The 27,897-nt window shown below is 46.8% G+C and overlaps 3 protein-coding genes across 3 annotated transcripts; 1 reads left to right on the plus strand and 2 right to left on the minus strand.

Annotated features, from left to right (window-relative positions):
• Nucleotides 1-6,507: 6,507 nt before the first annotated feature.
• LOC101531998 (olfactory receptor 3A1-like) lies at nucleotides 6,508-7,643 on the minus strand (the record flags this gene model as incomplete). The annotated part of the gene is made up of 1 exon (XM_058676033.1): nucleotides 6,508-7,643. A coding segment is annotated over one exon (948 nt), but the record flags the coding sequence as incomplete, so codon positions are not given.
• Nucleotides 7,644-15,307: 7,664 nt separating this feature from the next.
• Nucleotides 15,308-16,261, minus strand: LOC101531760 (olfactory receptor 3A2). Its single transcript, XM_004594052.4, has one exon. It carries the CDS (start codon nucleotides 16,247-16,249, stop codon nucleotides 15,308-15,310), a length of 942 nt encoding a protein of 313 aa, XP_004594109.2. The 5' UTR covers nucleotides 16,250-16,261.
• A 10,134-nt stretch (nucleotides 16,262-26,395) lies between these two features.
• Nucleotides 26,396-27,329, plus strand: LOC101531537 (putative olfactory receptor 3A4). The gene is given in 3 exon segments (XM_012929439.2): nucleotides 26,396-26,485; nucleotides 26,488-27,037; nucleotides 27,040-27,329. Coding segments are annotated over 3 exon segments (930 nt in total).
• Nucleotides 27,330-27,897: the final 568 nt, after the last annotated feature.

Consider the following 27,897-nt stretch of genomic DNA (forward strand, 5'->3'; position numbering starts at 1 on the left):
ACGAAGCTACAGTGAGGAGGTTAGAAACGTGACGGCAGAGAACGACACTGTGGTGTAAAGTTTCTTCAGAAAGTGCGTAGAAACATGGATTTAAAAAATAAGTTTGAGCTTTGCACGGTGACAGTTATCATAGCCAATTAGGTTTGTCTACGGCATGACTATTGCTAATTGAAATCTAAGTTTGTTATAATACCAATTTTAAAAACTTTTTGAAGACCCCTTATATGTGTGAATTTTCAAATTTTGGGGGCACAAAAATGAGCTCAACTTTCCGAGATCAGACGAGACCGGGCGTGTTCAGGGTGGTATGGCCATAGACAGAGCTCAACTTTTATTTGCATTTTCTACATACCTTCTGATATACTCTTATATTTTCAAAATAGTATTAAGGGAAAATTTTGAATGCTCATATCACAAAAAAATGATAAATGCTTAAGGTAACAGATATGGTAAATACCCTGATATAGGCATTACATATTATACACATGAATTGAAATATCACATTGCAATCTATAAAGTGTATGCTTTTTGTAATGTTAATTAAAAATAAAATATGGGGCCCAGTGAAATAACCTAATGGCTAAACCCTTGCCTACAGGTGCTGGTTCATATCCTGGGCACTCCGCTTCCCTTCCAGCTCCCTGCTTGTGGCCTGGGAAAGCAGTAAAGAACTTCCTAAAGTCTTGGGATCCTGCACCTGTGTGGGATAACTGGAAGAATCCCCTGGTTCCTGGCTTTGGATTGGCTCAACTCTGGCCATTGTGGCCACTTGGGAAGTAAACCAGCAGATGTAAAATCTTTCTATCTCTCCCTCTTTCTGTAAATCTGCCTTTCCAATAAAAAAAATTTTAAATAAATATGACTTAAGAAAAAGTAATGTTACTTCTTGGCATAGAAGAGACTGGAATCAGAAACTGGAAGGCAGCTGGAGTCCGGTTACTAACAGAAGGGCACAGGCAGTCAACACTGTTTTACAGCTGCCAATCAGCATGGACTAGAGATATAGAGGCAGAGACACCCCAACTGGAAACCAAGAGTGTCGTGGTGAGTAGCAAACTTGGTTGCACATTAGGATTATGAGTCTGTAAAAACCATGATGCGTGGACATTCCCCCCACCCCCCCGCCACCACGCCGTCTGATGAAGGGGAGACCAGACTTAAGCATTTTTCAAAGCACCCAACCTGACTATCACACTCCTGAATGGGGGCCAGTAGCCACCAGCTCTTTCCTGCTCTTCCTTCGAGTTTAAGGCATAATCTTCAAGCGTTTAAAAGTTGACATACAGAGAAGCCAGACATGAAAGTTATCTCTAGATGTTAAGGCTGACCCCCTGTTCAATTCTCAGTGCCCACAATTACTGCACTTACCCAGGAAGCACTAAAGAGGAAATGCTGGTTCCTAGGCCTTCCAGCAAGAGCGCTGATTTTGTTGGTGGCACATAGACCTTGGGGCCAATGGGGTTTCTGTCATGGGAAGCCACTCATTAAGTTGGCATTTCTGGGGGGGTGGTGGGAGAAGTTACAAGAGCCATCAGAACAGGGGAGCAGTGGGCCGCTGACTGCAGTCAGGGACATGCACTTGTATCCCAGTCTTCAGAGTCAGGGTGAATTTTCCTGTGGTCCAACAGGTTTCTCTGGGAAGATAATGTGCCTTTCTGGGTGGAGCTGGGGAGATGGCACTGCCCTTAGCCAGAGACTTCCCCAGTGGACCAAGTGCCTGGGATGAGCCTCTGCAGTCTCTCTTGTGTGTGTTAAGGCCATTGGGAAGCTGCAGTGGGCATACCACCTTAAGGAGAACTTGGAAGGGGTGATCTCCAAGATGGCTTTAGACTTCTAGGAACAGGTGAATTAGGGGAAGGCAGAAATCATCCTGATGATCATTGATGAAATTGTCAATTGCTGGATACTTTGCCAATGGACACATCAATGGAGCCAGATAAGAGCTCTTTAAAGTATGGTTAACACTCCACATTCTCCCCCTTGGACTAGTTTTAGCAACAACACTAGATTAAAATCCTGTGATTTTCCATGTCTTTGCCTGTGCTGCCTTTTTTTTCCTACTTGCAGAGCTTCCCTCCAACTACATTTCAAGAATTGGCTTAAATGCTGTCAGTGGAATTGATTCAGACTGACTTGAAATTTTTCCTCTCTAAAACAGATCTCTCTTGCTCCCTCCCAAACTCCTACCAGACATTATTGTTTGACATGTGACTGCTTATTTTGTGTCCATGTCATTTCTCCGTAAAGTTCATGTCCCCTGCTTTTCTAAACTGAGGACAGAGTATGTGTTAGATTCCTTTTTACAATAAACTGAAGAAATTCATTTTAGAATTGCTATTATGGTAAATGAATACTTAACATGCCTTAAACAAGAGGGTGGCTCAGACATCTGCAGAATTTTAGAGAACAGCATCTGTGTGAGGATGACTGGTTCCAGAAGACATCCTGGACAGAGAGGAAGTCGACTTCATGGACTGGAATCACTTAAAGGAGGTGGAGGAGTAAGTGCCGGTGTAAGGTGGGCAGGGACTCGTTGGTGTCTTGATGATCTGATGATCTGATCAGAGATAAACTCGGATGATCTGATCAGAGATAAACCTGCTGCCCAGATTTTCCATGGGCCTCGGGGAAAGGAGAAGCCCCAGATGGGAGATGGTATGAAGATGTTTTCTTTAGCAGCCGCCTAATGAGCCCCCAGGAAGGTGATGCTATCCCTCCTGGGGCTTTGTTAGGAGAAGCCCCCAGGACTGTGTCTTGGGGCTCCCTTAGTGTTTCTGCCTACCAACATGACTTTCTAATCGGAGCCATAGAAACTGAAAGCCCTGGTGCAGGTCAAGGATTCCCAGAAGATGTGGGAAAGTGGAGGAATGTGTCCTGGCCTCCTATTCCCTTGTATAATTAATCTCCTCTTCCCATGTTCTCCCCAAAATCTGGTGCAGCAGGAAAAGCATCATAGGCATGGCTGATCTGATGGGTGAGGTGCTGGGTCTTGTGGGAATTCAGCCTCCTTACCTGTGAAGTCAGCATCATTGCTGCGGTTCAGCGATGTGTCAGTCCATCCCTTGACAACCAGCAAGCTAGTGCTTGTTGTGTCCGTGGTGACATGCTAAGTTTTTTACACACGTGGGAACAGACATGGGTGTTCTGACTCTGAGCCTGTCTGCTGATTTCAGCCCCTCCTGGGGTGGACACTTACCTGTGGGCTTCTCTTCATTGCAAGATAACAAAGTGTAGTCCCTTCCTCTGGATCCTCTGAGTTAATTCCATTACATTACCAAAATGAAGTGGGCAACTTAACAGTGGAGGATGGAATCTATTGGCTAAAGGCTTCATCTCCTTTCTTCAAGGGTCAGTTGATGAGCTCAGAGAGGAAACCAGTGTGGAAGCACCAGGTGTTTAGTTCCCATTGCAAACAAACATTGTAAGCTCCAGCTAAGCTAATTACAAACTCCTTGGCTTGAGATAACTTCAGAGCCGACACTACTTTCCGTAACATTCAAATGTGTGTACTTTCTCATGTTTGTAAGTTGCATGCATATTACACATATAGAATGAAAGCCATTGGTGAACATCCAATTCCAGAAGGCACCGCCACCCTGTTCTAACTCCAAGAGAACTCTATTCTTACAGACAATTTCAGGCACAAGTCCTGTTTTTTGATGGATTGCATCATCAACACACTGTGTTTGGAGCATGGACAACGGATGGCGTGCTCAGAAGCCTAGCATCAATGCAAGAGTTGTGTTATGACCAGAATGAAGCCTGAAGTTTTTTTTTTTAAAGATTTATTATTATTGGAAAGCCGGATATACAGAGAGGAGGAGAGACAGAGAGGAAGATCTTCCATCCGATTTTTCACTCCCCAAGTGAGCCGCAGCGGGCCGGTGCGCACCGATCCAATGCCAGGAACCAGGAACCTCTTCCAGGTCTCCCACACGGGTGCAGGGTCCCAAAGCTTTGGGCCGTCCTCAACTGCTTTCCCAGGCCACAAGCAGGGAGCTGGATGGGAAGTGGAGCTGCCGGGATTAGAACTGGTGCCCATATGGGATCCCAGGGCGTTCAAGGCAAGAACTTTAGCCGCTAGGCTACGCCGCCGGGCCCGAAGCCTGAAGTTTTAAATGCATAGCTGATGGGGTTGAATTCCATGGCTTGATGGAACTTCAGATACAACACTGGATTTTAGTGGAGCTCATTTGAACCCTGTTTACTTTGGTGTGCTGTGTTTGAATGAGGTCCTGGGCAACACGGTCAGTTATTGAGCTCATAGGGGAAATAGAAGGTGGAAGTTGCTCTCGGAAGAAGAAACTATTCCCTTCTTTGAATTAATTTCAGCAAAAACACATCTTTTAACTAGGTTTTAGTGGAACGATGTTACCAACTTGGGAAGTGAACATTTCTCTAAGTGAAATGAATGTGAAAACTTCTTGATAAGCTGGTACAATTAAGTGTCTGCCCAGAAAGGACTTAAGTAATACACTGCTTGCTAAGGGACCATCTCCCTTCTCTGTCTCACTCTCTTCATAAATCAGTCTTTCTCCAAAATAAGTAACTGCATTCTTTCTCCTTGGGTGACTTCCCTATTAAACCACATACACACATTCTTGTATCAGATTATGCTTTGGTAAGAACCCAATCAAGGAAGTTGATTCCGGGACCAGTTCCAGAAAGGGTATCTTCTAGGTGGGATTCTTAAACTGGATACTTGACAACTGCTTGGAGTAAGTGGATTGATGCTAAGCACTAGCATATGACAGCCTCAGGATTACTAGGACTTGCTAGGCACAGGTGGAAGGCTAAACTTTGGATGATGTGTTAGCTCTAGTACATTCTGCTATGAGAACCATGGTAACATCAAGAATTGTGACATCTGGCCAGATTAACCAGACAAAAAATAATTAAGAGGAAGCAACAGAACTGATTTTCATTAGTGACTAAACCAATTTAATTGGTGTTGATGGTACATTTCATCTCCAGCTGCCAAATACACATTCTTCTCATCAGGCAGACCATGTACAAGGCCATAAAATAAGTCTCAACTAATCTAAAACACTAAAATCATACTATGAATATTTTCTGATTTAAATGAAATAAAACTGGAAATTAACAACGTAAGAAATCTTAGAAAATATGCAAATACAAGGGAACTGACCAATATATTCCTGAATGCACAGTAGACCTTAGAAGAAATCAAAATGGGGATTTAAAGATCGCTGGAAACAAGTGGAAATGACACAACATTTCAAAGCTTATGAGATACAGCAAAAGTAGTGTTAAGAGGAAAGTTTATAAAAGTCAGTGCCTAGATCAAGACGTTACGAAGGTGTCAACCATCTGATCTGACAATGCATCTCAATGGTCTGGAAACGCAAAAGACAAACCAAACCCAAAATTAGTAGGCAGGATGAAATAGAAAAACCACAGAAATAAAGTTAAAATAAAAAAATATATGTGTATATATATATATATATATATATATATACATATATACAGATATATTTGTATAAATGTGTAAAAATCATGCCCCTGCTGTCCAATTTGGTGATCTGGACAGCCAAATTAGAAATTAATTGTGAATTAGTATTAAAACAATGAGTCTATTCAATGGGCAGTTATATAGATGGTCAGGCTTTGTTCTGGTGTGGGTCCATCCAGCTCTGAAGGGGAAGTCAAGGGCGTCCAGCAGGTGGAGACCTCTGGACAATGGGCTGAGCATCTGCTGGGTGGAGGCTCCTTTGTTAGCTGGGGCAGTCTCGTATCACCTTGAGCAGGCAGGACTCGGAAGGCAGAGAGTGGAGGATGGGGAAACTCTGATGACATTTTAGGTGCACAGTTGGCTAGCACCCAGAATTCTTCCTTCTGCTTTCTCCATGTGATGACTTTTCTTTTCAGCATTCCAGAAACACCGCAGAAGAAACGCCCTTAGACACACTTTCCAGCAGTTTCAGAAAAACCTTTAATACTGTTTTCAATAGAGAGGGTAGACTACTATGATGGCAAAACTGGCTATGGTGGCTCCAGAACTGGCACTTGCTGTACGACACAAAAACGAAAGTCCCTGGTGTACTAATTCCCACTCTACCACTAAGAGCAGCATCAATGCATCTTATCCAGCTGGTCCATGCTTTCTCATCTACTCAGTCCTACTCAGTCCTACTCCGGTCTCGGTACCTCATTCTTCCAATCTTTTTTATTCTTACAAAATCTTATGGAAGATCCAAGTCAACAATCCAAGTCAAAAAACAGTTTTAGGGAAATGAATCAGGAAAGAGAATGTCACATTTGCATGGGCAGTGGGACCGAAAAGGGAAGTTGGAGGGAAGAGACAACTGACTGAGAGCTGGTCATTAAAACGGCTGGGAAATGGACAAGCAAGATGAGGCGATAACCTAGGTCAGAGTCATCTTCTCTTCATGTGACAAGAAGTTTTGGGTGAAATGTCACCATGTAACTTACATTTTTGCTTAGATATAGTCTCAGCTGGCAGATTCCTGGCTACTAAGAGTAAGACCTTAGAGGGATATTTCATATCTAGTGGTCTGGCATGTTTTGAACTTTTAAAGTAATGTCTAGATCATATTGTTTGGGAAATGATTCCTGTTATGAAAGTCCTCATACTCAAGGGATAGAAGCAGCTCTGGCCCATTTGCGGATTTAGTCTACAAAGGCATAGGAAAAAAAGGGCACCTGATGTACCCTCAAGCCACAGAGCGCCTCCCCACAAGCACCTTCCAGAGGGCAGCCTGTACATCTGGATTCCTCAGGCTGTAGATGATTGGGTTCAGCATGGGGTTGATGACAGTGTTGAAAATCCCAACAGCTTTATCCTTATCTGAAAGCTTGGTTGAACCTAGTCGCATGTAGTTAAAAATACCTGAACCATAGAAGATGGCTACCACAGTGAGGTGAGAGCCGCAGGTGGAAAACGCCTTCTTTCTGCCCTCAGCAGAACGGATACGCAGGACTGCAGCTGCCACATTGGCATAGGAGGTGACGATGAGAGCCACGGGGGTACCCGCCATGATGAAACCCACAGCAAAGAGCAGGTGCTCGTTGAGTTGGGTGCTGGAGCAGGAGAGCTGGAAGAGCTGTGGGAGGTCACAGTAGAAGTGGTTGATCACATTGGGGCCACAGAAGTTCAGGGTGGATAGGGCCACAGTATGGGTCAGTGCATTGGAGAAGGCGCAGGTCCAGGACACAGCCACCAATGTCCTCTGGACTGTCTGGCTCATGCGTGTGCTATAGGTGAGGGGACGACAGATGGCCAGGAACCGGTCATAGGCCATGGCTGTCAACAGGAAGCAGTCCACACCAACCAGCAGGTGGAAGAAGAAGAGCTGGGAGAGGCAGGCATCATAGGAAATCGTACGCTTGTGGGACACAAGGCGGCCCAACATTGGAGGGACAGTGACACTGATGCAGCCGACATCGAGCACGGACAGGTTGCCCAGGAAGAAGTACATGGGGGAGTGGAGTTTGGGCTCTGTCAGGACAGCAGCCAGGATGCTGAGGTTGCCCCCCACTGTGACCAGGTAGGCCAGGAGGAAGAGAAAGAAGACAAGTGGCCACAGGTCTAGAGTCTCCACCAAGCCCAGCAGGACGAACTCAGTAACGGCTGTTCCATTGGATTGCATGAATTCCTGCCAGGTTATATTCCCAAAGGATAAGAAGTTATTTCAGTTAATTTGTTTATTCAAAGAAGAAACATTTCCTATATGCCCAAATCTTTACTAATTTCTGTCTGGGTAATGCCTTTTTTTCAGTTCTTACACTGCACTACAATACTAAATCTGATGCTGTGCTTTATTTTCAGATAAAATGACAGATTTCACTGATCATGTTGGGCTATCCTTCCTCTCATAGCTAAAAGAACCTTTGTGGGAATCATGGTGGAAAAAGAAACAAAGAAAAAGGGTGTGGTTTGAGCATGCCAGAGTAAGTCTCAGAATTCATTGCTTCCCCCAGACAAGCAGATGAATAAACGTATGAATTCTATCTTCAAAAAAGAAAAAAATTGGGGAGCTGGTGTTGTGGTGCAGTGGGTCAAGCCACTGCATGTGATACTGGCGTCCCATACAGGAGTGCTGGTTCAAGTTCCAGCTACTTTGCTCCAGCTCCCTGCTCATGTTTCTGGAAAAGAAGCAGAAATTGCTGAGAAGTTGCTGTAACTTTTTAATTAATAGGAATACATGGACTCTTAATGATACAGGACTTTTCATTCCAAGAACATGGCATGTGTTTCCATTTAATCCCTGTTTTACAGAAAGAGTATTAGTATGTAAATCCAGTGCCTTATAGGAGGACGAGATTCATGTCTGGTGCGTATGGATGCATCCATTTTATTCATGCATGGTTTCATATAGAAATGAATCAATACATGGTTGACAGCATTTCTGATAATCAGGGCATCACTGAGGTCATTAGTAATGAGCAGCTTTGTGACTAAGGTGGAATTTGCGCTGGGGTTGGCAGGATTCCTATGATTTGAAGCAGCACATAGGGTCACAGGCAAGCTGAGTGCTGCATGGCTGTCCCTTCCCTTTGTGCAGAGATGGAATGCAGCTGTGGAGCAACCCACACTTTGACACACTACTCTTCCTATACACGTCACAAATGCCTTTACACTCAGAAGAAGCCGGCCATAGAAAAGCAAATGATGGTCATGTAGTCAGAATATCATGCTTCCCCAGTTGCTGTTATCTCGTGCTCAACTGAGGAGCAAAGCTCATGTGAAATCCCCCACATTCTGGGTTGCTCCAACAGATGTTCTTTGTGTGGTGGGAACTCAGATATGGTCACTGGTAAGGTGGTCCTTTCAGATCCCCACTCCTGGGAGCCAAGCTGAGGCCGGGGCTTCTGTCATCACCCTGTGACTGACTACTGTCCCACGGCTGGTCTTGGGGGTCTGGCCATGCTGTCCTGGAAAGATGGGCTTCTGGGTGGGAAAGTCAAGACACTGAACCTCCTTCCATTTACGCCTAACAGAATCAGAAAACCAACTATACCTCACATTGGCATGGGGTACCAATTCGTGTCCCACCTATTCCACCTTGGATCCACCTTGGCCCTGGGAAAGCAGCAGAGGAGGGTCTAAGTGCTTGGACTTCTGCACTTGCAAGAGAAACCTGCATACAGTTCTTGACTCCTGGCTTTGTTGTGGCCATTTGGGGAGTGAACCAGCAGCAGGTGGAAGATTGCTCTCTGCCTCTCCCTCTCTACTTCCTCCATAACTCTAACATTCATAAATAAGTAAATCTCTTAAAAAGCATGTGTGGCAGGGAGGAGAGTGCCTCCTCTCACTTGACAAGTCACTCAGGGCAAGACTGATCACCACCTCTGGGAAACCAGCAGCTGAAGTCCTTCCCTGTTAAACAGTAACACATGGAGTCCAGCGAGGGACTTACCTTCTTGTGCTGCAGAGGCCAGCCAAAGCCTCCTGGAGAGAGATGGGAGAGGGCTTGCACGTTGCTGCGCTAACTCAGTCAGCTACGTGGGGAGTGAGAAGAGGCTCTATAAATGAAAAGCAGGTGAAGACAGGTGGGGCTTCACCATGGAGTGTTATTTCTGTTGTGGGGTTTTACCATGGAGTGTTACCCTCCTGGGGACTTGAAATTAGTCCCACAAAGTGTTTGGGGATACGGAGGGAGGAGAAGGTGGGGAGAGGCAAGGGCAAATAACACAAACTCTAATCAATGTTGCGGTGGTGAGGCAGTGGACTCACACCTCAGTAATGGTGTCAGAGTTTTCCCACATCCTCATCTCCATCCTCTTATTGCTATAGGTGGATAGTGAGAGGAGATATGTAAACAACTCTGATTTGGAGGTCGGGATGGAGAAGAGCTATCTGCTTTTTCAAAGTCCTCCAGAGAACTCTTGGTGAAGCTTGGGATTGAACCGAAGTGTTTTGCTCTTGCAGATGCCTGCTCCAAGCAGCGCTTGGGGAGGGATTGCAAAAATCAGATTCCTCAATCTGAGAAATGGAAGTGAGGGGAGCAGTGTTGGGTTTGGGGAGGAGAGGATGAGCTGGGAGAAGCACTTTCCAACTTCACACAAGGACTTTTCCACCCAGGCCCTTGTAAGACCATGGCCAGAGGGAACTTGGGGTAGAAGTGCTGTGCTAACAAGAGTCAGGATGGAAGGGCTGCATATTGACACTCACTGTGATCTCCCAGGCTTGGTTCTTGCAAGCTGAAAATCTAGTGATAAATACGATGAAAAACAGGAAATTGAAGTGGCTGGGTAGTGTAATCTTCAGATGTATATGTCCTCCTGACACCATGAAGTTCCCCCCAAGTGGCAGTATGGTCTCCAGGGGAAGCCCACAAGCTTTGTACATGAGGTGTCTGCCCTTCACTTCATTAACAACCACCAAATCCTCCTGGCTTCAGTTTTCCTTGTATGTGATGAGCATAATCTCGCTTCTGAGGGATTCTGGGTGTAATTAGATGGGGTGGCGTGTGTAAAGTTCCTAGTAGAATGATCATAATAACCATGATATTATCATGTGTTTGTTATATACTTGACACTATACCATGGGCTTTATTTTATTTTGTTTAAAAACTTATTTATTCCGGGCCGCCATGCGGCCCGGGCGCGAGGGTCCCTGCCACGATTCCAGCCTAACACAGCCAAGCTTTCCACCACCTGCGCAGGTACATGGGGTGCGAGGCTCTCGGGCAGCTTTCCGATTTGCCGGGGTCCTGGTCTGATGGCCTCCTTTTGGGGCGGGAAGGTTGTCCCAGGACCCTGAGAAGCGGGTTGGGAATGCCTCTGAGCCGCCATGCCAGGGGCTGGAGTGGGGGAGGGGCTAGCTAGCACGATCCAGGCGGGGGCCCAAGCAGCTTGGCCCCGGGCCGCCATGCGGCCCGGGCGCGAGGGTCCCTGCCACGATTCCAGCCTAACACAGCCAAGCTTTCCACCACCTGCGCAGGTACATGGGGTGCGAGGCTCTCGGGTGGCCAGTGCGCCATTCGGCGCCAGGCTTCGCCTGCTGGCCGCCCGGCCAGGAAGTTCTGGAATTTGGTTTCTCTGATATGCTGCATGAGACGCTCCGTGCTGAACCCACAGTACTCTGAGAATATGTATTAGTCCTTAAGCTTTTCAAAGGCATTTAATCTTCCTCTGAAGAACCTGTAGTCACTTTATAGTGCCGATCGCCAACATCAGCTCACTTAAAAGGCAAAATTCCGGGCTTTTCCAGCAGGATGCCCCATTACCTGATAGGATGAGGGATCAGCAGAGGGGTCACAGAAGGCATTACTATGACACTGACTGGCATTCAAGAACCATACTCGGGGCTAGAATGTGTAAGGCATACGTGGACCAATCCCCTGACACTCTGACCCCATTGGACGGTTTAGAAGGGCCGGTGGAGTCTATGCAGGAGGCATGACAGTCTATAGGACGCTCTGGGCTGACCAGAGCAACCTCTGGCATAGTTAACACTGGCTGGCAACAGGCCTGGTTGGAGAGCGTGGTGGAGGCCTTGGCTGCGTGGAGCCTACCACTAAGGGGCACAGGAACTGGAGGGAGGCTGAGTTCTGGTCGGGTCACAGTTGTAATCCCTTGGCACAAATATCAATTCGGCTTTGACGCACCATGCCGGATTAGACCACAGCACAGTTTGGTGCTCCGGAGGACCAGGATAGACGTTGGACGGGCTCGGCTAGGCCTCAACCCCATCTGAGCCATATATGAGATATGCGTGGGTATGGACGAGCCGTGGCTGGGCTGACACTCAACAGCAGGAACCAGAATGGATTGAAGAGCGGAGCTGGCCAAAGGACCTGCTGGAATGCGTGAAGCCCGACACCATGAAGGAGTCGGAGGGAGGAACCTGAACAGATCCTCTGACAGGACACTGACTCTACAAATAAACGCAAGAAGCATGGAGGTAAATAACCCAGAAGAGGCTTTGGAATGTGACCCACTGGAATACACTTGGCTCGGGTTGGGGCAGACCAGGCTGAGTCGGTTCACGTCATCCACTGGCAAGCCCAAGTGCTGAAACTGTGTGGGGGCCTGGCCGGGTTTGGTTGCGATAAAAAAAAAAAAAAAAAAAACAGTACAAAACACAAAATGCCAAGGTGAAATGGCCTGTGCTAGCAGGGAATGCAACACCCGACCAGCACTCCTCCCCCACTGGTTTAGGTGAGGGACGAGAGTGTGATGGGCAGAGCCGGGGAGAGATGCGATACTCATTGGTTCCAATAGAGGTCGGGGCTCAGAAGAGAACCAACCCAGGGGTTAAAACCATCAGCTGATCGGAGTGATGGACGGTGGCGGGCACTGTGCTTACTAGTAGTACATGTAGGAGCCTGGACTGGGAACGCCTCAAAGTTTTTTTTAGGGGGATTCCCCTGAACAAAATGGAGGAATCAAAGCATTAATCAAAAAAAGATGGAAAATGGAGTAGATGAATCAACCACCTCAGCTTTATGCTTGCAGCGGAAAACTGGACAAGGGGAAACCCTAAGACGGACTATGTCAATCAGTGGACTCTGCACCAGCCTCATCATACCTGGACTGTTGCTGATGATATGTTGGAGCTTCTAATTGATCGAGGTGACGCTCTGCTGGCTCTGCCTTCAAACCTGAGAGGGCCTCCCTAGGAGGCCGTTGAACTTGAACTGGACAAGTGGGATGCTGGACTCTGTATGGTGTAAACTTTTAATTAGGGAATCTCAACGGAACTTGAGCTGTGGTTATGCATCAAGGTGAAGGAATTCATGATGGGGGAAGGGTTTGGGGTGAAGGGGGGGGAATCCCAGTACCTATGAAATTGTGTCATGTAATGCAATGTAATTAATGAATAAATGAATATTAAAGAAAAAAAAACTTATTTATTTATCTCAGAGTTATAGAGAGAAGAAGAGATATTCCATGCCCTTCCAATTAACCTCTTGTCATCTGAATGGCATATTTTTTTAGCTTCTAATGTCTGTGATGACCAGGGACTTTGTGCCAAGGATGAGTCCAGGACATACACATCTCAGTGAGAGCAACCTCTGCTCCATCCCTGAAGCTCCGTCTGTGACATTAGGACCAACTTGAGCTGCAACCTACAGTGAAATTTTCTTGGTCCTCCATTATATCTGCTACTTGCTCTCACTGCAAAGAATCATAACTTTGACTCCTTGGGAAACTGACCACCCCCTTCATATTAGACTCACATTAATGGCCTCTAGGGCTCCCACTTAAAGAAATACTATATGTATGTTGGAGCTATTCATTATTTAGTAACATTTAAAAATATAAAGCTATATAAATGCTGTATTCAAAATGGTAGCAGAAGCTACAAATCAGTAAAATTCACATGGAAGTAAAGTATACGTTCCTAGATAATTCTTAGATAGAAGCAGAAAACAACTGATATGGAGTTACACCGCAATACTAGAGAGATCAAAACAAACCAGCCACAAATGGATCTTGTACCTGGGTATAAATGAGAACATTTCAAGAAAGTTCTTGAAAATGGGATTAAAAGATAAGTACAGGTGTGGGTTTCCATAATACACATTTTCTGAGAAGTTGCTAAAAACCCCTTGCATCATCTTAGAAGTCTGATCTGTGAGCCTCGAGCCAGTTTATGGTGTGTTGGACAGGCAGTGCCAACACAGGTCTGGCAGAAACAAATCCTGGTCATGCAGGTGCTCTTTGCAAGATGATTTCATATGACCTGTGCGATTAATCACACACACAGTGCTTTTCACTAGCACAGAGTCTATGCCAATTAGACACATTCATGTTCTAGGACTGCCATAATTACCCACCACCAGCTGGTGGCTTAAAAGGAAAAAGATAACCTCTTTGTTCTGGACCTGGGGCCAGGCACTTAAGGGCTTGGTAGGAGCATGTAGAGGAATCTCTGAAACCCATAGGGGAGCCCTTCCAACCCATTCTAGTTCCTAGTGGTTTGCTGGCAATCTCTAGTATTATGAAGTTCTATTTATAGCAAATCCAAAACAATAAAACTCCATCAAAAGGAATGTGGCCATTAAATTCTGCGCTGCTAATAAAGTAATCCTTGGCATCCAATAAAATGGAGAGTAAGTTTTTGGACAATGACTGCAAGAGTGTACCATGTACTGTAATGAATAAAACACATACATAACATAGCCCTGTTGATACAAAAGATAGGTAAACATGTTTATAGTGAAACATTGACTTACATGAATAGTATAAAAACAATATAATGTGTTGATTGATGTATGAAAAAGCTGGAAGGATAAGCTTCAAATTCTTAAAAGTAATTTTTTTCTGGAGAGGTAAGTGAGATAGCAAGAGTGAAAGTTTTGACTTCAACTTTCTTCTAGTAAAATTTTGTTTTGGCTGCATTTTATAAACATTTCTAATTTAAGTAATTTTAATTTAATGAATTTTTTATGCTGGGAAAAAAGATGAGGAGGGTCCAGTGCCATTGCCTAGTGATTAAATCCTCACTTTGCAAGCACCAGGATCCCATATGGGCATCCAGGCAGCTCCACTTCCCATCCAGCTCCCTGCTTGTGGCCTGGGAAGGCAGTCGAGGACGACCCAAGGCCTTGGGACCCTGCACCCACGTGGGAGAGCCAGAAAGAAGTTCCTGGCTCCTGGCGTTGGCTAGGCTCAGCTCCAGCTGTTGAGGCCACTTGGGGAGTGAACCAGTGGATGGAAGATCTTTGTCTCTCCTTCTCTCTACAATCTGCCTTTCAAATAAAAAAATCAATAAATCTTAAAAAAAAAAAGATGAGGAGGGATGGTAGTTCAGTGGGTTAAGCCTCAGACTCTCACATCAGAGTACTAGGTTTAATGTCAACTACTTGGCTTTTGATCCAACTTCCTGCTAACGCCCATCCTGGGGGGCAGCAAGTGACCATTCAGATGCTTGAATCTCCACCACTTGTGGAGAAGACTTAGAGTTCTGAACTCCTGACTTTAGCCTGGCCAAGCCGCATGGGTTGCAGGCTCTGGGGAGCAAACCAATAGATGGAAGATCCTCCTCTCTCACTCTCTTAAATAAACAAAAGCAAATCATTAAATGGAAAAAAAAGATGCCTCAAAGGGAATACAAATTCTCCATTGCTAAAAAAAGAAATATCGAGTCTTGCAATGTGGACAGGACACTGGAAATCAGTGTCTTCGGTTTCACTGTACTAGTTCACCCTCATCTGAACTGGGAAGCGTCAAGTCCCTGTCTACAAAATGTGCCCACCCCTGGCTAGACAGAGCTTCCTTGAGGAGCAAAGATCTTATTCCTGAGCAAGAGTCTGTTTGCTCAAGAATGTAGGAGGGCTGGGGCCCCACTGCTAGGCTGTCTCCGTTCCTCCTGCTAGCGTTTTTTCGCTGTTAGCACCCTCCACAGGGCTCCTTGTACATCAGGGTTCCTCAGGCTGTAGATCAGGGGATTCAGCATGGGACTGATGACAGTGTTGAGGATGCCAATCCCCTTGTCCTTGTTTGAAGCCTCCACTGAACCGAGTCGCATGTAGCTGAAGACACCTGTTCCGTAGAAGATGCCTACCACAGTGAGGTGGGAGCCGCAGGTGGAGAAGGCCTTCTTCCTGCCCTCAGCAGAACGGATACGCAGGACTGCAGCTGCCACGTGGACATAGGAGGTGATGATGAGAACCACAGGTGCACCTGCCATGAGGATGCCCAGACCGAAGAGCAGAAGCTCATTGAGTTGGGTGCTGGAGCAGGAGAGCTGGAAGAGCTGTGGGAGGTCACAGTAGAAGTGGTTGATCACATTGGGGCCACAGAAGTTCAGGGTGGATAGGGCCACAGTATGGGTCAGTGCATTGGAGAAGGCGCAGGTCCAGGACACAGCCACCAATGTCCTCTGGACTGTCTGGCTCATGCGTGTGCTATAGGTGAGGGGATGACAGATGGCCAGGAACCGGTCATAGGCCATGGCTGTCAACAGGAAGCAGTCCACACCAGCTAGCAGGTGGAAGAAGAAGAGCTGGGAGAGGCAGGCTCCATAAGGAACATGGCGTTTGTGGGACACAAGGCGACCCAACATTGGAGGGACAGTGACACTGATGCAGCTGACATCGAGCACGGACAGGTTGCCCAGGAAGAAGTACATGGGGGAGTGGAGTTTGGGCTCTGTCAGGACAGCAGCCAGGATGCTGAGGTTGCCCCCCACTGTGACCAGGTAGGCCAGGAGGAAGAGAAAGAAGACAAGTGGCCACAGGTCTAGAGTCTCCACCAAGCCCAGCAGGATGAACTCAGTAACGGCTGTTCCATTGGCCCCAGATGCTGGCTCCATGAGTCCCTGTAGTGAGACATTCCAGGGGGCATGGATCAGCTTTCTCCCAAGTTAGTTGTTGAGTAAAAACATAATGACTCACTTTCAAATGCACACCTGAGTAAATTCCTAAGTGTTCTTGTGGATAATTTCTGGCTGCATCTCCTCACTTTAAACTCCATCTCTGCCTTCCTTTCAGTGTCCTTCCCTGACTGCCCTGGGAGCTGCTTGATGTCACCACTACCTTAATTTCCATTCTCCTCATGAAAAGTACATAAATCCTTTCTTCTCTTACTTCCTGCATCAACATGAGATACTCCTAGCAAGGCCCTATAGCTGTAGATTTTGGAAAAAGTCATGCTAAGAGTTAAAATGAATACTCGGAACGGAACACAAGAATTGATAGTGCATCCTTACTCCATACATCCAGACACATGGAGAATGCCCTCTATCACTAACAAGTAGGAAAATGCAAACGAAAATCAATAGGAACTATCATCTCACAGTGAATGAATAGCTACTAAAAAGGCAGAAGATAATAAGTATTGTTGAGGATGTGGACAACAGGAGATAGGTGTACACTGTGCCAGGAATGCCAGTTGGCACAGCTGTTTTGGAAAACTGCTGAGTCTTCGAAACCCCCCAAAAGAAATCACTATATGATCCAGCCATCAAATCATTATGTTGAGAAGATGACCCTGCTCCCACAATCATTGCAACACTATATACAAGAGCCAAGTTATGGAATCAATTCAAATGGCATTGACAGACGAAACAGGCAGAGAAAAGGTGGTATACAGACACAAAGGAGCACTTGGAAGCAAAGTGATTTATCATTATCACCAGCATGGGTGGAACTTGAGGTGCCTATATGAATTCAAATGAATCAGGCACAAAGACAAATAGCGCCACCCGCATGTGGAAGATCCCACCACATGATATGTAAAACAATGGTTCTCAGAAGCAGAGAGCCTAGGGATGCATTCTTTAGGAATCATTATGAACACAGATTCAAAGATCACAACTTTTCTTATGATTATGTGGCATGCTTCTATTTACACAGTTTTAAAATATAGATAAGTCAAATGAGTGATAATCAGGCTGCTGTATTTTAAAAGATCTTTCCAAAATAATGGAAAATACTTTAAACCCAAGGCACAGTGCCAATTTCCCATCTAGAATGTAGACCGTGAGTTACCACGGGGGAAGCCACATCCGGGGAAATAGTCAACTGCCAATCATTGATTCCGAGTGAGCTTGGTCCCTGTCACCCTCTACCCACACTAGGGGTGTCTCTGAGCTCATAACTGCATTTGGCATCCCCTGAACACAGTGTCATTAGTCAAAGAAGGATCAAGTTTCTTGAAATCTTAAAGAAGGTCTTTATTTATTCATGGCGAAACTAAGGTGGAACATTGTCAGAAGTAAGTTGCTAAATATACTTAAAACATACTTGTCTTTCATTGTGTGTGTGTGTTCACGCGTGTGTGCTAACTTCCAAATAACCATGAAGGTATCAGAGAATTCCTCTGATAACACCAGCAACTCATGTGTCTATCCGGGCAAATCACCACGGGGCACTTCTGGACATTCAAAGGGGAATTGGGAAACCCGCTGTCTGTAATGTCTGTATCCCGTGCAGTCTCCCTTGTCACTGTTTCTTAAATATTAAGAAAATATTAAGAAAGCCAGCCTGGGTCCTTCTGCAATTCTTTCTGTAGCTGTCTTGGGTGCCCTCTGAGCAGATGCCTTGGCCTATGTAGTCTTCCTTCTCAATGTTTCTTAAATATTAGGAAAGCAAGCCAGCCCAGGCCCATATGCAGTTCTCTGGAGCTATTCTGGGTGCCCTCTGAGCAGAAGCCTTGGTGGCTCTGCCCACATGCCAGTCTTAAGTGGCTCCCTTTGTAAAGTACATGGGTCCTTTGCATAGGTCATGGTGACAGTTGCTACTTACATCTCTCGGTTCTGCTTCCCAATAGCCACAGAATTTACTCCAGATACCTCCTCCTTCACCCAACTCATGAAAGTTTTTCTCTGACTTGTCTGCTGGATTCAGATTTGCTAAATATCGCAGGACTCTAGGTCCCTGAAGGCGCTTCCCAGCGTCTCTGGTGCCCACATGAAGCAGTTTGTATCCCGTGGCTTTCCCCAGCCTGTGGTGCCCTCTTTCTCCCCTCCTCCCCACTGCCATCATGATCCTCACTCTTCTTCCCTATCTCTCAGAACAAGAACACGGGTTTCTTCTCCTGTTAACAGTTTTTCTAACCATCACAGAATGTGGACGAAACAGCTACGAATGCAGAAACTGCAATTTCAGGTTCTCTTGCAAGTCTTTGGCGTGCCCGTGCTAGGTCCCTGTTTGAATTGTACTTGGAAGCCCGCATGCTGGTCCAGCTGCCTCCTTCAGTCCCTGCTCTTGCAGCCCATATGTGACTGCTCCATATCATGCAGAACTCCCTTTGCCTGCACAGGTTCATGTTCTGGATGCAAGTAAAATGGAGGAGCAACCAAAGACGCGCAGGGGTAGTTGATGAGAGGTTCAAAGCCAGAATCATAAATCAGGTCTGTGTGGTTGTGTGATGGATCCCACACGGGCGGAAAATGTGGTGTCTGCCTAAAATTCTGAACATCAGTGACTTGTGACACCCTCTAGGTCTAGTCACAGACAAGCACTATGTGAACTGACCTTCAAGTAGGAGCAAAATAGCTATAGAATATTTAGGCTACCCCTACCTGCTCTCTCTAGTCTGTGTTAAGTTGAACTCTCAGGTTTCACATCCTTCAACTCTTTAGCTCTCTAATCTTTGCTGAAACTAGTCATTTTGCCTGCAGCATTTGCTCACTAACTTCTAAGGACTTCAGTCCTTAAAGATTGAACTAGAATGTTCCTCCTCTTTGAAAGTCTCTCTGGTTCTAGTGGATCTCACACTCCTCCCTGCTCAGTCCTTACAGCAACTTAATGGTGTGCGTCATTACTTCCCTCTGGCTCATCCCTACCCATGTTCACGCCCCTGTAGAGCAAACCTCCTGTGCTCCACTGTCAGTGGTTTCAGGACAGATGGAGGCAGATTCAGCTTTGCGTTCTCAATGCTTGTCACCCCAACTTGCATACAGTAGATATTTATTATTTTGGGAGTTTTTAAAAAAGTGAACTTGAAACTAGGATAACAAGAGCAGGGACAAGATGTCATGGTAAGTGAACATCATATTGCGAACGGTTTTCTGGAAGAGCTGGAATTTGTGCAAGAAGATGAAGACTGATGGGACTTGAAGGGATAGACAAGGAAGCATCTCAGCCCTCGGTGTAAATAGAGCAGTTCTGGGACCAGGAACGACACCAGTTGAAACAACTCATTCTCTGACCAGTGTCTTCCCAGAGCAACTAGGAGGAATTTGGCAATTAGAAGGGGTAGACCCTGTGAATAAATAAGTTTAGGGGAAGACTCCAACCCATGGAGATGTCTTAGAAATTTGGATCTGGAGTCTAACGATGAGCCCCCATCTATGCAGCCGAGAAATGTGTCTCACACCAGGTTACAACGATGACCTGAACTGAAGACACTATCCTCAACGACCATTCTCCAGCATCCACTATGAGCCCTGGGCTACCCTTCCTGAGGGTGTTAACAGCTCCTGGGTCCCTCCTTCCCACGACACCCCTTTAGGAATTTGATCAGGGAGACCCAGCCAGGCCCTCTGTAGGAATCTGGTTTGAGGGTGTTTCCTGGGAAATGGCACAAGGCTGGCAAGTCGGGTTCTGTGTATGGCCTCACACTTGCTCTATTGTAAAAAGAAGGCAGTCTTCCCCTAGAAAACTCACCCGTTGACAACGGACTCTGACATAGAAGAGCCCCTGTTTTATGTCTATTTGATGGGTCACCCTGGGCAAGATTCTCCTTCTCTAATGAATCATCGGAAATAGGGGACATGAGTGGCTCTGTGAAGAGAGTCCGTGAAGAGGGTCAGGATGGAGGTCCTAATGCCCACTTACCTTGCCACAGATACAGGAGCTGGCAAGGTTTCTGTTGAAGAGAAATGAAGAGGGTGAGGAGCTGTGCAGGCCCTGGCCCCAGAGAGCCAGGGGAGATGGTGTATAAGAACACAAGTGAAGCAGAGATGAGATCAGAGTGTTGTGGTGGGGCCCTCCCCACAGTGGCGTCACCCTCTGGGGACCTAAACGATCAGCCCTCTTAGGGGTAGGAGCTTGGGGAGCCACAAACCAATAAGCAACTGTAGTTTTCAGTTTAATGAGCCTAGTGCTGATTCTTCACGGCTTTGTGTTGCTTCCCAGGTTCTCTAAAAGGTCTCACATCCAGCTCCTTATTGAACCTTGACATTAGTCCCATGGGGAGTGCAGGGAGTGGAGGGAGTGCTGGGAGAAGTGATTCATCCCAGCTATCACGCGAGGATGAGGAACCCCAGGGGTGCCCATGCAGCACCGAGGCGAGACGGCAAGCTCCAAACCCAGGGCCTTGTTCTGCATTCTTGGCCCTAACAAGAATTCTGTGCAGAGAGAAGGTGATGGCCACATTTACCCAGACCTGCCCAGGCCTGGAGGGGAGAAGGGGGCAGTGGGAGCAGCTTTCCTCCACTTCAGCTTCCTAGTGAGGGCCTCAGGGAAGTAGCATGTCTTCCCAGGTGCTTGTTAGTGGGAGCTCCTGGGAGCGCCAGGTGGGGCTCGATCACGGTTCTCCAAGAGGCAGAGGAAGGCCCACTTGGAGGTGGGAGGGCCCATGAGGTCCCCAGGGATGTCACACCACACTAGGCCAGGTCCTTGAAAACAGAGGGTTCTGCGACAAGAGGCAATAGCAGAACTTGGAGAGAGGCCGTCTAGCCCCCATTCCATGTCATACTCCCACTCAACTCCTAATTGCCCACCACAGTATAGACCTTGCCCTTCTTCCACTGTGGGGTCCTGGCTCTTCATGCTCTCCCTGAGCAGCCTGGTGTACTATGGGCTACACGGACATGGTCCAGGGGCAAGTGTGCTTGTCCAGTTGCTATGGATGAGACTTAGAACCAGTGACTGACCTCCTCCAAGCTTCAATTGCCTCATCTGTGAAAACACCTAGGGTTAGTGTCGGAAGTAAACAAAATGGTGCACTTAAAGTCCTGGTGGGGGCCAACCAATCTTAACAATCGTAAGATGGTGATCACTGATTTTACTGTGTTTTCATTCAGTTTCTGACTTTAATCCTCCAGACAACTTTTTGATGCACCTTTGGTGTCTGGATCACTTTTCGGAGGAGCACACTGGGGCTTGAGTCAATCACTCGATTCACTTGATAGTAACATATCCGGCATGTGGTAGACCTAGAACTCAACTGCCACCCAAACACAGCCGGGGTTTTTTGTTTGTTTGTTTGTTTGTTTGTTTTTAAGATTGAGGGGCTGATTCAGTGGTTCAACAGGCTGATATTCCCTCTGCCAGCACTGGGATCCCACATTGGAGCTGATTCATGTCCTGGCTGCTCCACTTCCAATCCAGTTCCCTGCTTGTTTGTGGCCTGGGAAAGCAGCAGAGGATGGCCCAAAGCCTTGGACCACTGAATCTGTGTGGGAGACCTGGAAGAGGCTCCTGACTCCCGGCTTTGGATCAACTCAGCTCTGCACGTTGTGGTCATTTGAAGAGTGAACCAGTGACGGATGATCTTTGTCCTTCTCTCACTGTAATTCTGCCTTTCAAATAAAAATAAATAAGTGTTTAATAATATTTTAAAATTTATTTTACTTGAAGGTTAGAGTTACAGAGAGAGGGAGAGACAGAAAAATACAGACCATCCAACTGCTGGTGTATTCTCCAAATGGCCACAATGAGCAGAGCTGAGTTGGTCTAAGCTGGGAGCCAGGAATTTCTTCTGGGTCTCCCACATGGACTTGAGCTATCTTTCACTGCTCCCAGGCCATAAGCAGGGAGCTGGATTTGAAGTGGAACATCAAGAATTGAGCCAGTTTCCATATGGGATGCTGGCACTACAGGAAGAGGATTACTTTTCCACACTATCATGCCAGCCCCCAAACATAGTTAGAAAAAGCTCTCTGTGGGCCCGGCGGCGGGACCTAGCGGCTAAAGTCCTCGCCTTGAAAGCCCCGGGATCCCATATGGGCTCCGGTTCTAATCCCAGCAGCTCCACTTCCCATCCAGATCCCTGCTTGTGGCCTGGGAAAGCAGTGGAGGACGGCCCAATGCATTGGGACCCTGCACCCATGTAGGAGACCCGGAAGAGGTTCCTGGTCCCGGCATCGGATCGGCGCGTACCGGCCTGTTGCGGCTCACTTGGGGAGTGAAACATCAGATGGAAGATCTTCCTCTCTGTCTCTCCTCCTCTCTGTATATCCGGCTTTCCAATAATAATAAAATCTTTAAAAAAAAAAAAAAAGAAAGAAAAAGCTCTCTGTAAGGCTCTGACTTCTTCCGGCTGATTCAGAAATCAGTTGCTATCTGCCATGTGGGTTTTCTGCCTGATGAGTTATCCCCTCTCTAGTATTTTCCTCCTCAGCGTCTGGCTGCCATGGCGGACACTAACTGTGCCATCTTCTCCTCCCAGAGGACCTCTAGGTTCTGTCTGTGCCCTAGCCCACAAGTGGCATCCGTAGGGCTCACACTGTCATGCAGATGAAGAGTCATGACTCTGTCCACCTTGCCAACCAGGACATTAGGTTTGGTTTCCTAATCATTTCATGTGAGATGGTCCATCTGGTTCCTGTTATCACTTTCAGCATAAAGAAATTTCTTTTTTTTTTTTTTAAAGATTTATTCATTTTATTACAGCCAGATATACACAGAGGAGGAGAGACAGAGAGGAAGATCTTCCATCCGATGATTCACTCCCCAAGTGAGCCGCAACGGGCCGATGCGCGCCAATCCGAAGCCGGGAACCTGGAACCTCTTCCGGGTCTCCCACGTGGGTGCAGGGTCCCAAAGCTTTGGGCCGTCCTCAACTGCTTTCCCAGGCCACAAGCAGGGAGCTGGATGGGAAGTGGAGCTGCCGGGATTAGAACCGGCACCCATATGGGATCCCGGGGCTTTCAAGGCGAGGACTTTAGCCGCTAGACCACGCCGCCGAGCCCCATAAAGAAATTTCTAAGAAAATACATTTTCTTAAGTGTTTATGAAGATATAGAAAACCAAAACTGGCCAATTATGACCTGCCAAACCAAAAATACTGCCAGATGTATACCCTCTCCATCTCATTTCAGATAATTCTGCCGATTATTTTGAAACAAACTAGATAGATATGAGTTTACATATTCATAGGAAATATACATTATGAAAACACTACATAGGGATGTTGAAAATTTTGCACCAAAATATTTTAAATAATTTATTATTTATTTGAAAAACAGAGTTACAGAGAGAGACCTACACACACACACAGAGAGAGAGAGAGAGGGAGAGAGAGAGAGAAACCACTTTCCAATTGGTTGCAACAGTAGGCGTCCCATATAGGCACTGGCTTAAGTCCTGCGCAGTTGCCTGGGAAAAAGAAGCCTTACAACGGGTCTTCAGGACAGTTTCTGGGTTAACCATGTGTGAGTAAGGGAGACTTCCCAGGGAGAGAGCACGATCATTGTCCTGCCAGGAGGGAGAGGCTACCTCCTGGCTCTGTCACCCACAGGTTCTCTTTCAAGAACAGTGGTGATCAGAAACTGTAACTCACCCACTGGCCCATCACACCTAAAGCTATTAGGAGTCTCCTCAGTTGACTTTGCTAGATGCTTCTGCCTATTGGGGAAGTGTTAGTAACGAACAAGGGATAGTTAACAATTGTGCTCGATACCCAGGGCCACCTTCAGAAGTCAGAGTTGTTCTGGTCAGAGATAGCCTACACTTTATCCTTATGGTGTTGGAAACATGAAGAGCTAGGCTGCTGCAGGTTATTGGTTACTGTGGGAGCACAGAAAAAGGAAAGGCATTTGCGTAAGATGATAAAACAAGCCAGTGTTGAGGGTGGTTAACACGAGCTGTGATGTGAGCTGACCATGCAAGGAGTTGGAAGCGGAAGTACTCTTGGGGTCAAGTAGGAGCATGTTCTGCACACACCCCATCCTTTCTGGGTTGCAAGCTCTAGGGCAGAACAGAAAGACACACTCTGTTCCTTTCTTCTTCCATCCCTTCCTAAGACTAAACTGGAAACCCCAGATCTCAACATCATCCTCAGTGCTGCAAAACTTTCTGGACTTCGTTTACGAGATTAAAATTTAACTATAGTGTGCTAATAACATGACTTCTAGCTCATGACACATGCTAGAAAGCATTTTGCTGTTGTTAAATACATGAGTGAATGTCCCCTGCGAGCACAGAGGCCAAACTTGGAAACATTTGGAAGAAATCCAAAGCTTGTGAAGCTTCTAGAGATGACTGTTCCCTTGGCAAAGGCAAGTGTTTACCTGGCTATGGCTCCCGCTTGGAAGGTGTTAACTCCCGGGGCCTCCAGGGGTTGCAACGGGGAGAAGAAATCCCAGTGTGAAAATGACGTCAGGTGTTTTTCCTTTCCTTTCTCTGTCCTTTATAAGCTAACCTGGTTGTGGGGCTCCCATCCTGGGCCAGGGTGACTGTCCCTTCTCTTTATCCAGCTCCTGGGTGAATGTTGTCCCAAGGCCCCTCACTGCATCCTCACAACGTGGGCTTCCATGCAAGTAGAGTTCACGGTCTGGGCCCAGGAATGACTTTTCCCTCTCCCAAGAGCTCTGGTGGGACTTGGGTGCTGGATGGTGAACGGGGCGAGACAGAGAGGACTCCGTGGAATCTAAGGCTCTGAGCCACTGATGGCAAGGATGTTAGCAGAACAGCTTGATCAACAGCAGATTGAGATAGAAGAAGGACAGTTTAGGTGTGGAAAGACTGAGGTAGAGTGATGGTAAGAACACGTTTGTCCAGAGAAACCCAGACCATTAGATGGCAGTGGATCTACTGGAGATTCAAAACTGTTATCCTTGACACTTAACCATCAGAAAATGAATTTCTCTCCTCATGCCTTTTCCCCTTGAAGCTCTTCAGCTCCAGCCTTATCTCAGGTAGAGTAGATTCACGTGGGTGACTTTTGAAGGACATCTCTAGGTCAGAGATTGAAGTGGGTCATCGCGGATGTCATGGGCATGGCCACGTCAAGGCTGAGGAAGGGGAAGCACTATCCAGGTTCACAGTACAGTAAGACTCTGACCTCATCTGGTGTTCAGGCTCAGGATGATACGTGGGTGAGATGGCAGGTGATGAGAGCCAGGGCACAGAGAAGCAAACGGCCCAGTGGTTGTGGAATTGGATACAGAGAGGAACTTGGGAATCTGGCAGCTGCCTACCTGAGATTCCAGCTGGATGAGAGTTCAAGTGGGAACCTGGTGAAGCAGGCCCGCTGCTGGGGACTCAATCATTTGGGTGCTTCAGCCTTGAATCACTCACCCTGTTAAGGCCCTTTGTACATTTTTTAAATAATTCAATAAAAGCCCAGTACTCTGGTGCTCAAAGTTCCCAGATTTTGCATGAAGAAAAGCAGTGTAACTTTACTGTGTAGGTAATCTACAAGGCTGGAGGGACACAGACACTTCTGGAAGCTGCTGTGATAGCCATCAGTCCTCATGAATGTTGCTCCATCTAGTTTTACTGTTTTTTACTTCAGTTTAATCTTTTCTGAAAAGTTCAGAGTCTCTTGGCTTCCCGAGTGAAGGTGTTGGCCATGGAATTAGTTCACTGTGGCTGTCATGGGTACGTTTAGTGTTTGTGTGCATTTGGAGGGTGTGGGGCAGGTAACTGTGTTTCCACTTTCCCCTGAAACTTTCCTTTTAACCCTCAGGGTTCTCGTGCACACAAGGACAACTCTGCCACCATTTTCAGATTTGGGGTTTCCTTTCTAAAACTATGGCTTCGTGAAATTCATCTTTTCCTTTCAAATGCTGTGCCTGTGTCGCCTTTGAGACCAATTCTTCTATGTTGAAATCTGCCCAGGGTCACCATTATTCTCCATTAAAGTTAGATTTTTCCAAATCTTTTTCTCATAGCACTAAATCTTTGCCTTCCTTTCCCTAACATGTTGGATGTCCTTCCACCCCACACTTTCCTGGACATTGACACTGAGGTCGCAGTGGTGGCTGTGCTCACAATCTCCTCTCCTGTGGTCCCCCAGTCGCACCGTTCAACTTCTCTCTGACTCCTGCCGGCAGCTGAGAGCCATGGATCTTGGAACCTCAGAAAATGACTCTGTGGTGACTGAGTTTGTCCTGCTGGGTTTGACAGAGACCCCAGTCCTGCGACCCGTCCTGTTTTTGTCATCTTCCTTCTTGCGTACATAATGACGGTTGGTGGGAGTTTCAGCATCCTGGCTGCCATCCGTACAGAACCCAAACTCCACATGCCCATGTACTTCTTCCTGGGGAACCTGTCCCTGCTGGATGTCGGGTGCATCAGTGTCACTGTACCTGCTATGTTGAGGCATTTCTTGCGCCAGGACAGGAGCATTCCTTACAGAGCCTGCATCTCTCAGCTCTTCTTCCACCTGCTGGCTGGGACCGACTGTTTCCTGCTAACTGTTATGGCATATGATTGCTACCTGGCCATCTGCCAGCCCCTCACCTACACCACCCGTATGGGCTGGGGAATCCAGCAAGTCCTTGTGGGTATGTCATACTTGTTTTCCTTCTCCAATGCACTGACCCACACTGTGGCCTTGTCTACTCTTAAGTTCTGTGGCCCCAATGCGATCAACCACTTCTACTGTGACCTCCCACAGCTCTTCCAGCTCTCCTGCTCCAGCACCCAACTCAATGAGCTTCTGCTCTTTGTAGCTGCAGCCTTCATGGGTGTGGCTCCCTTGGTCCTATCGCTGTGTCGTATGCCCACGTGGCAGCTGCAGTCCTGCGCATCCGTTCTGCTGAGGGCAGGAAGAAGGCCTTCTCCACCTGCGGCTCCCACCTCACTGTGGTAGGCATCTTCTACGGAACAGGTGTCTTCAGCTACATGCGACTCGGTTCAGTGGAGGCTTCAGACAAGGACAAGGGGATTGGCATCCTCAACACTGTCATCAGTCCCATGCTGAATCCCCTGATCTACAGCCTGAGGAACCCTGACGTACAGGGAGCTCTGCGACAGGTGTTCCTGAGGAGGTAGCTTGTGACCTTGGCAAAGGTCATGGCTTTAAGAGGTATTGTGACTTGTGAATGTGGAACAAGGACATGATGAAGTGAGATCAAAGACTGGCTGAAGGTGGAAAGTACAATGACAATGATCATTGCTCTCGCTTCTGATACCCATGTCAGGCTGTGTTCTAAGTGACTGGCATCTCTCAGCCGATTGCATCCTCATAACCATATGAGGTAGATAGATTTCAAATTATAAACTAGGAAACCTCAAAGAGGCTGAGTAACTCCACTTCATACAGCTAATGGAAGTCGGAGCTGGGTTTGAATGTAACCTATTGTCTTTCAGGAATAATGAACTTCAAAGGAGAAGGATACCCATAAGATGGATGAGAGGGATGGGCAACGGAGAGGTCAAAAAGAAAATGGATATCTGTGTAATGATCTTTTTTTAAATTTATTCATTTTATTACAGCCAGATATACACAGAGGAGGAGAGACAGAGAGGAAGGTCTTCCGTCCGATGATTCACTCCCCAAGTGAGCCGCAACGGGCCGATGCGCGCCAATCCGAAGCCGGGAACCTGGAACCTCTTCCGG

This window comes from Ochotona princeps, chromosome 17, assembly GCF_030435755.1.
Source record: "Ochotona princeps isolate mOchPri1 chromosome 17, mOchPri1.hap1, whole genome shotgun sequence".
Classification (NCBI taxonomy): Eukaryota; Metazoa; Chordata; class Mammalia; order Lagomorpha; family Ochotonidae; genus Ochotona; species Ochotona princeps.

What these genes read in the sequence shown, in the direction of transcription:
- LOC101531760 (XM_004594052.4), bottom strand. Translation starts at nt 16,249, where the DNA reads ATGGAGCCAGCATCTGGGGCCAATGGAACAGCCGTTACTGAGTTCATC.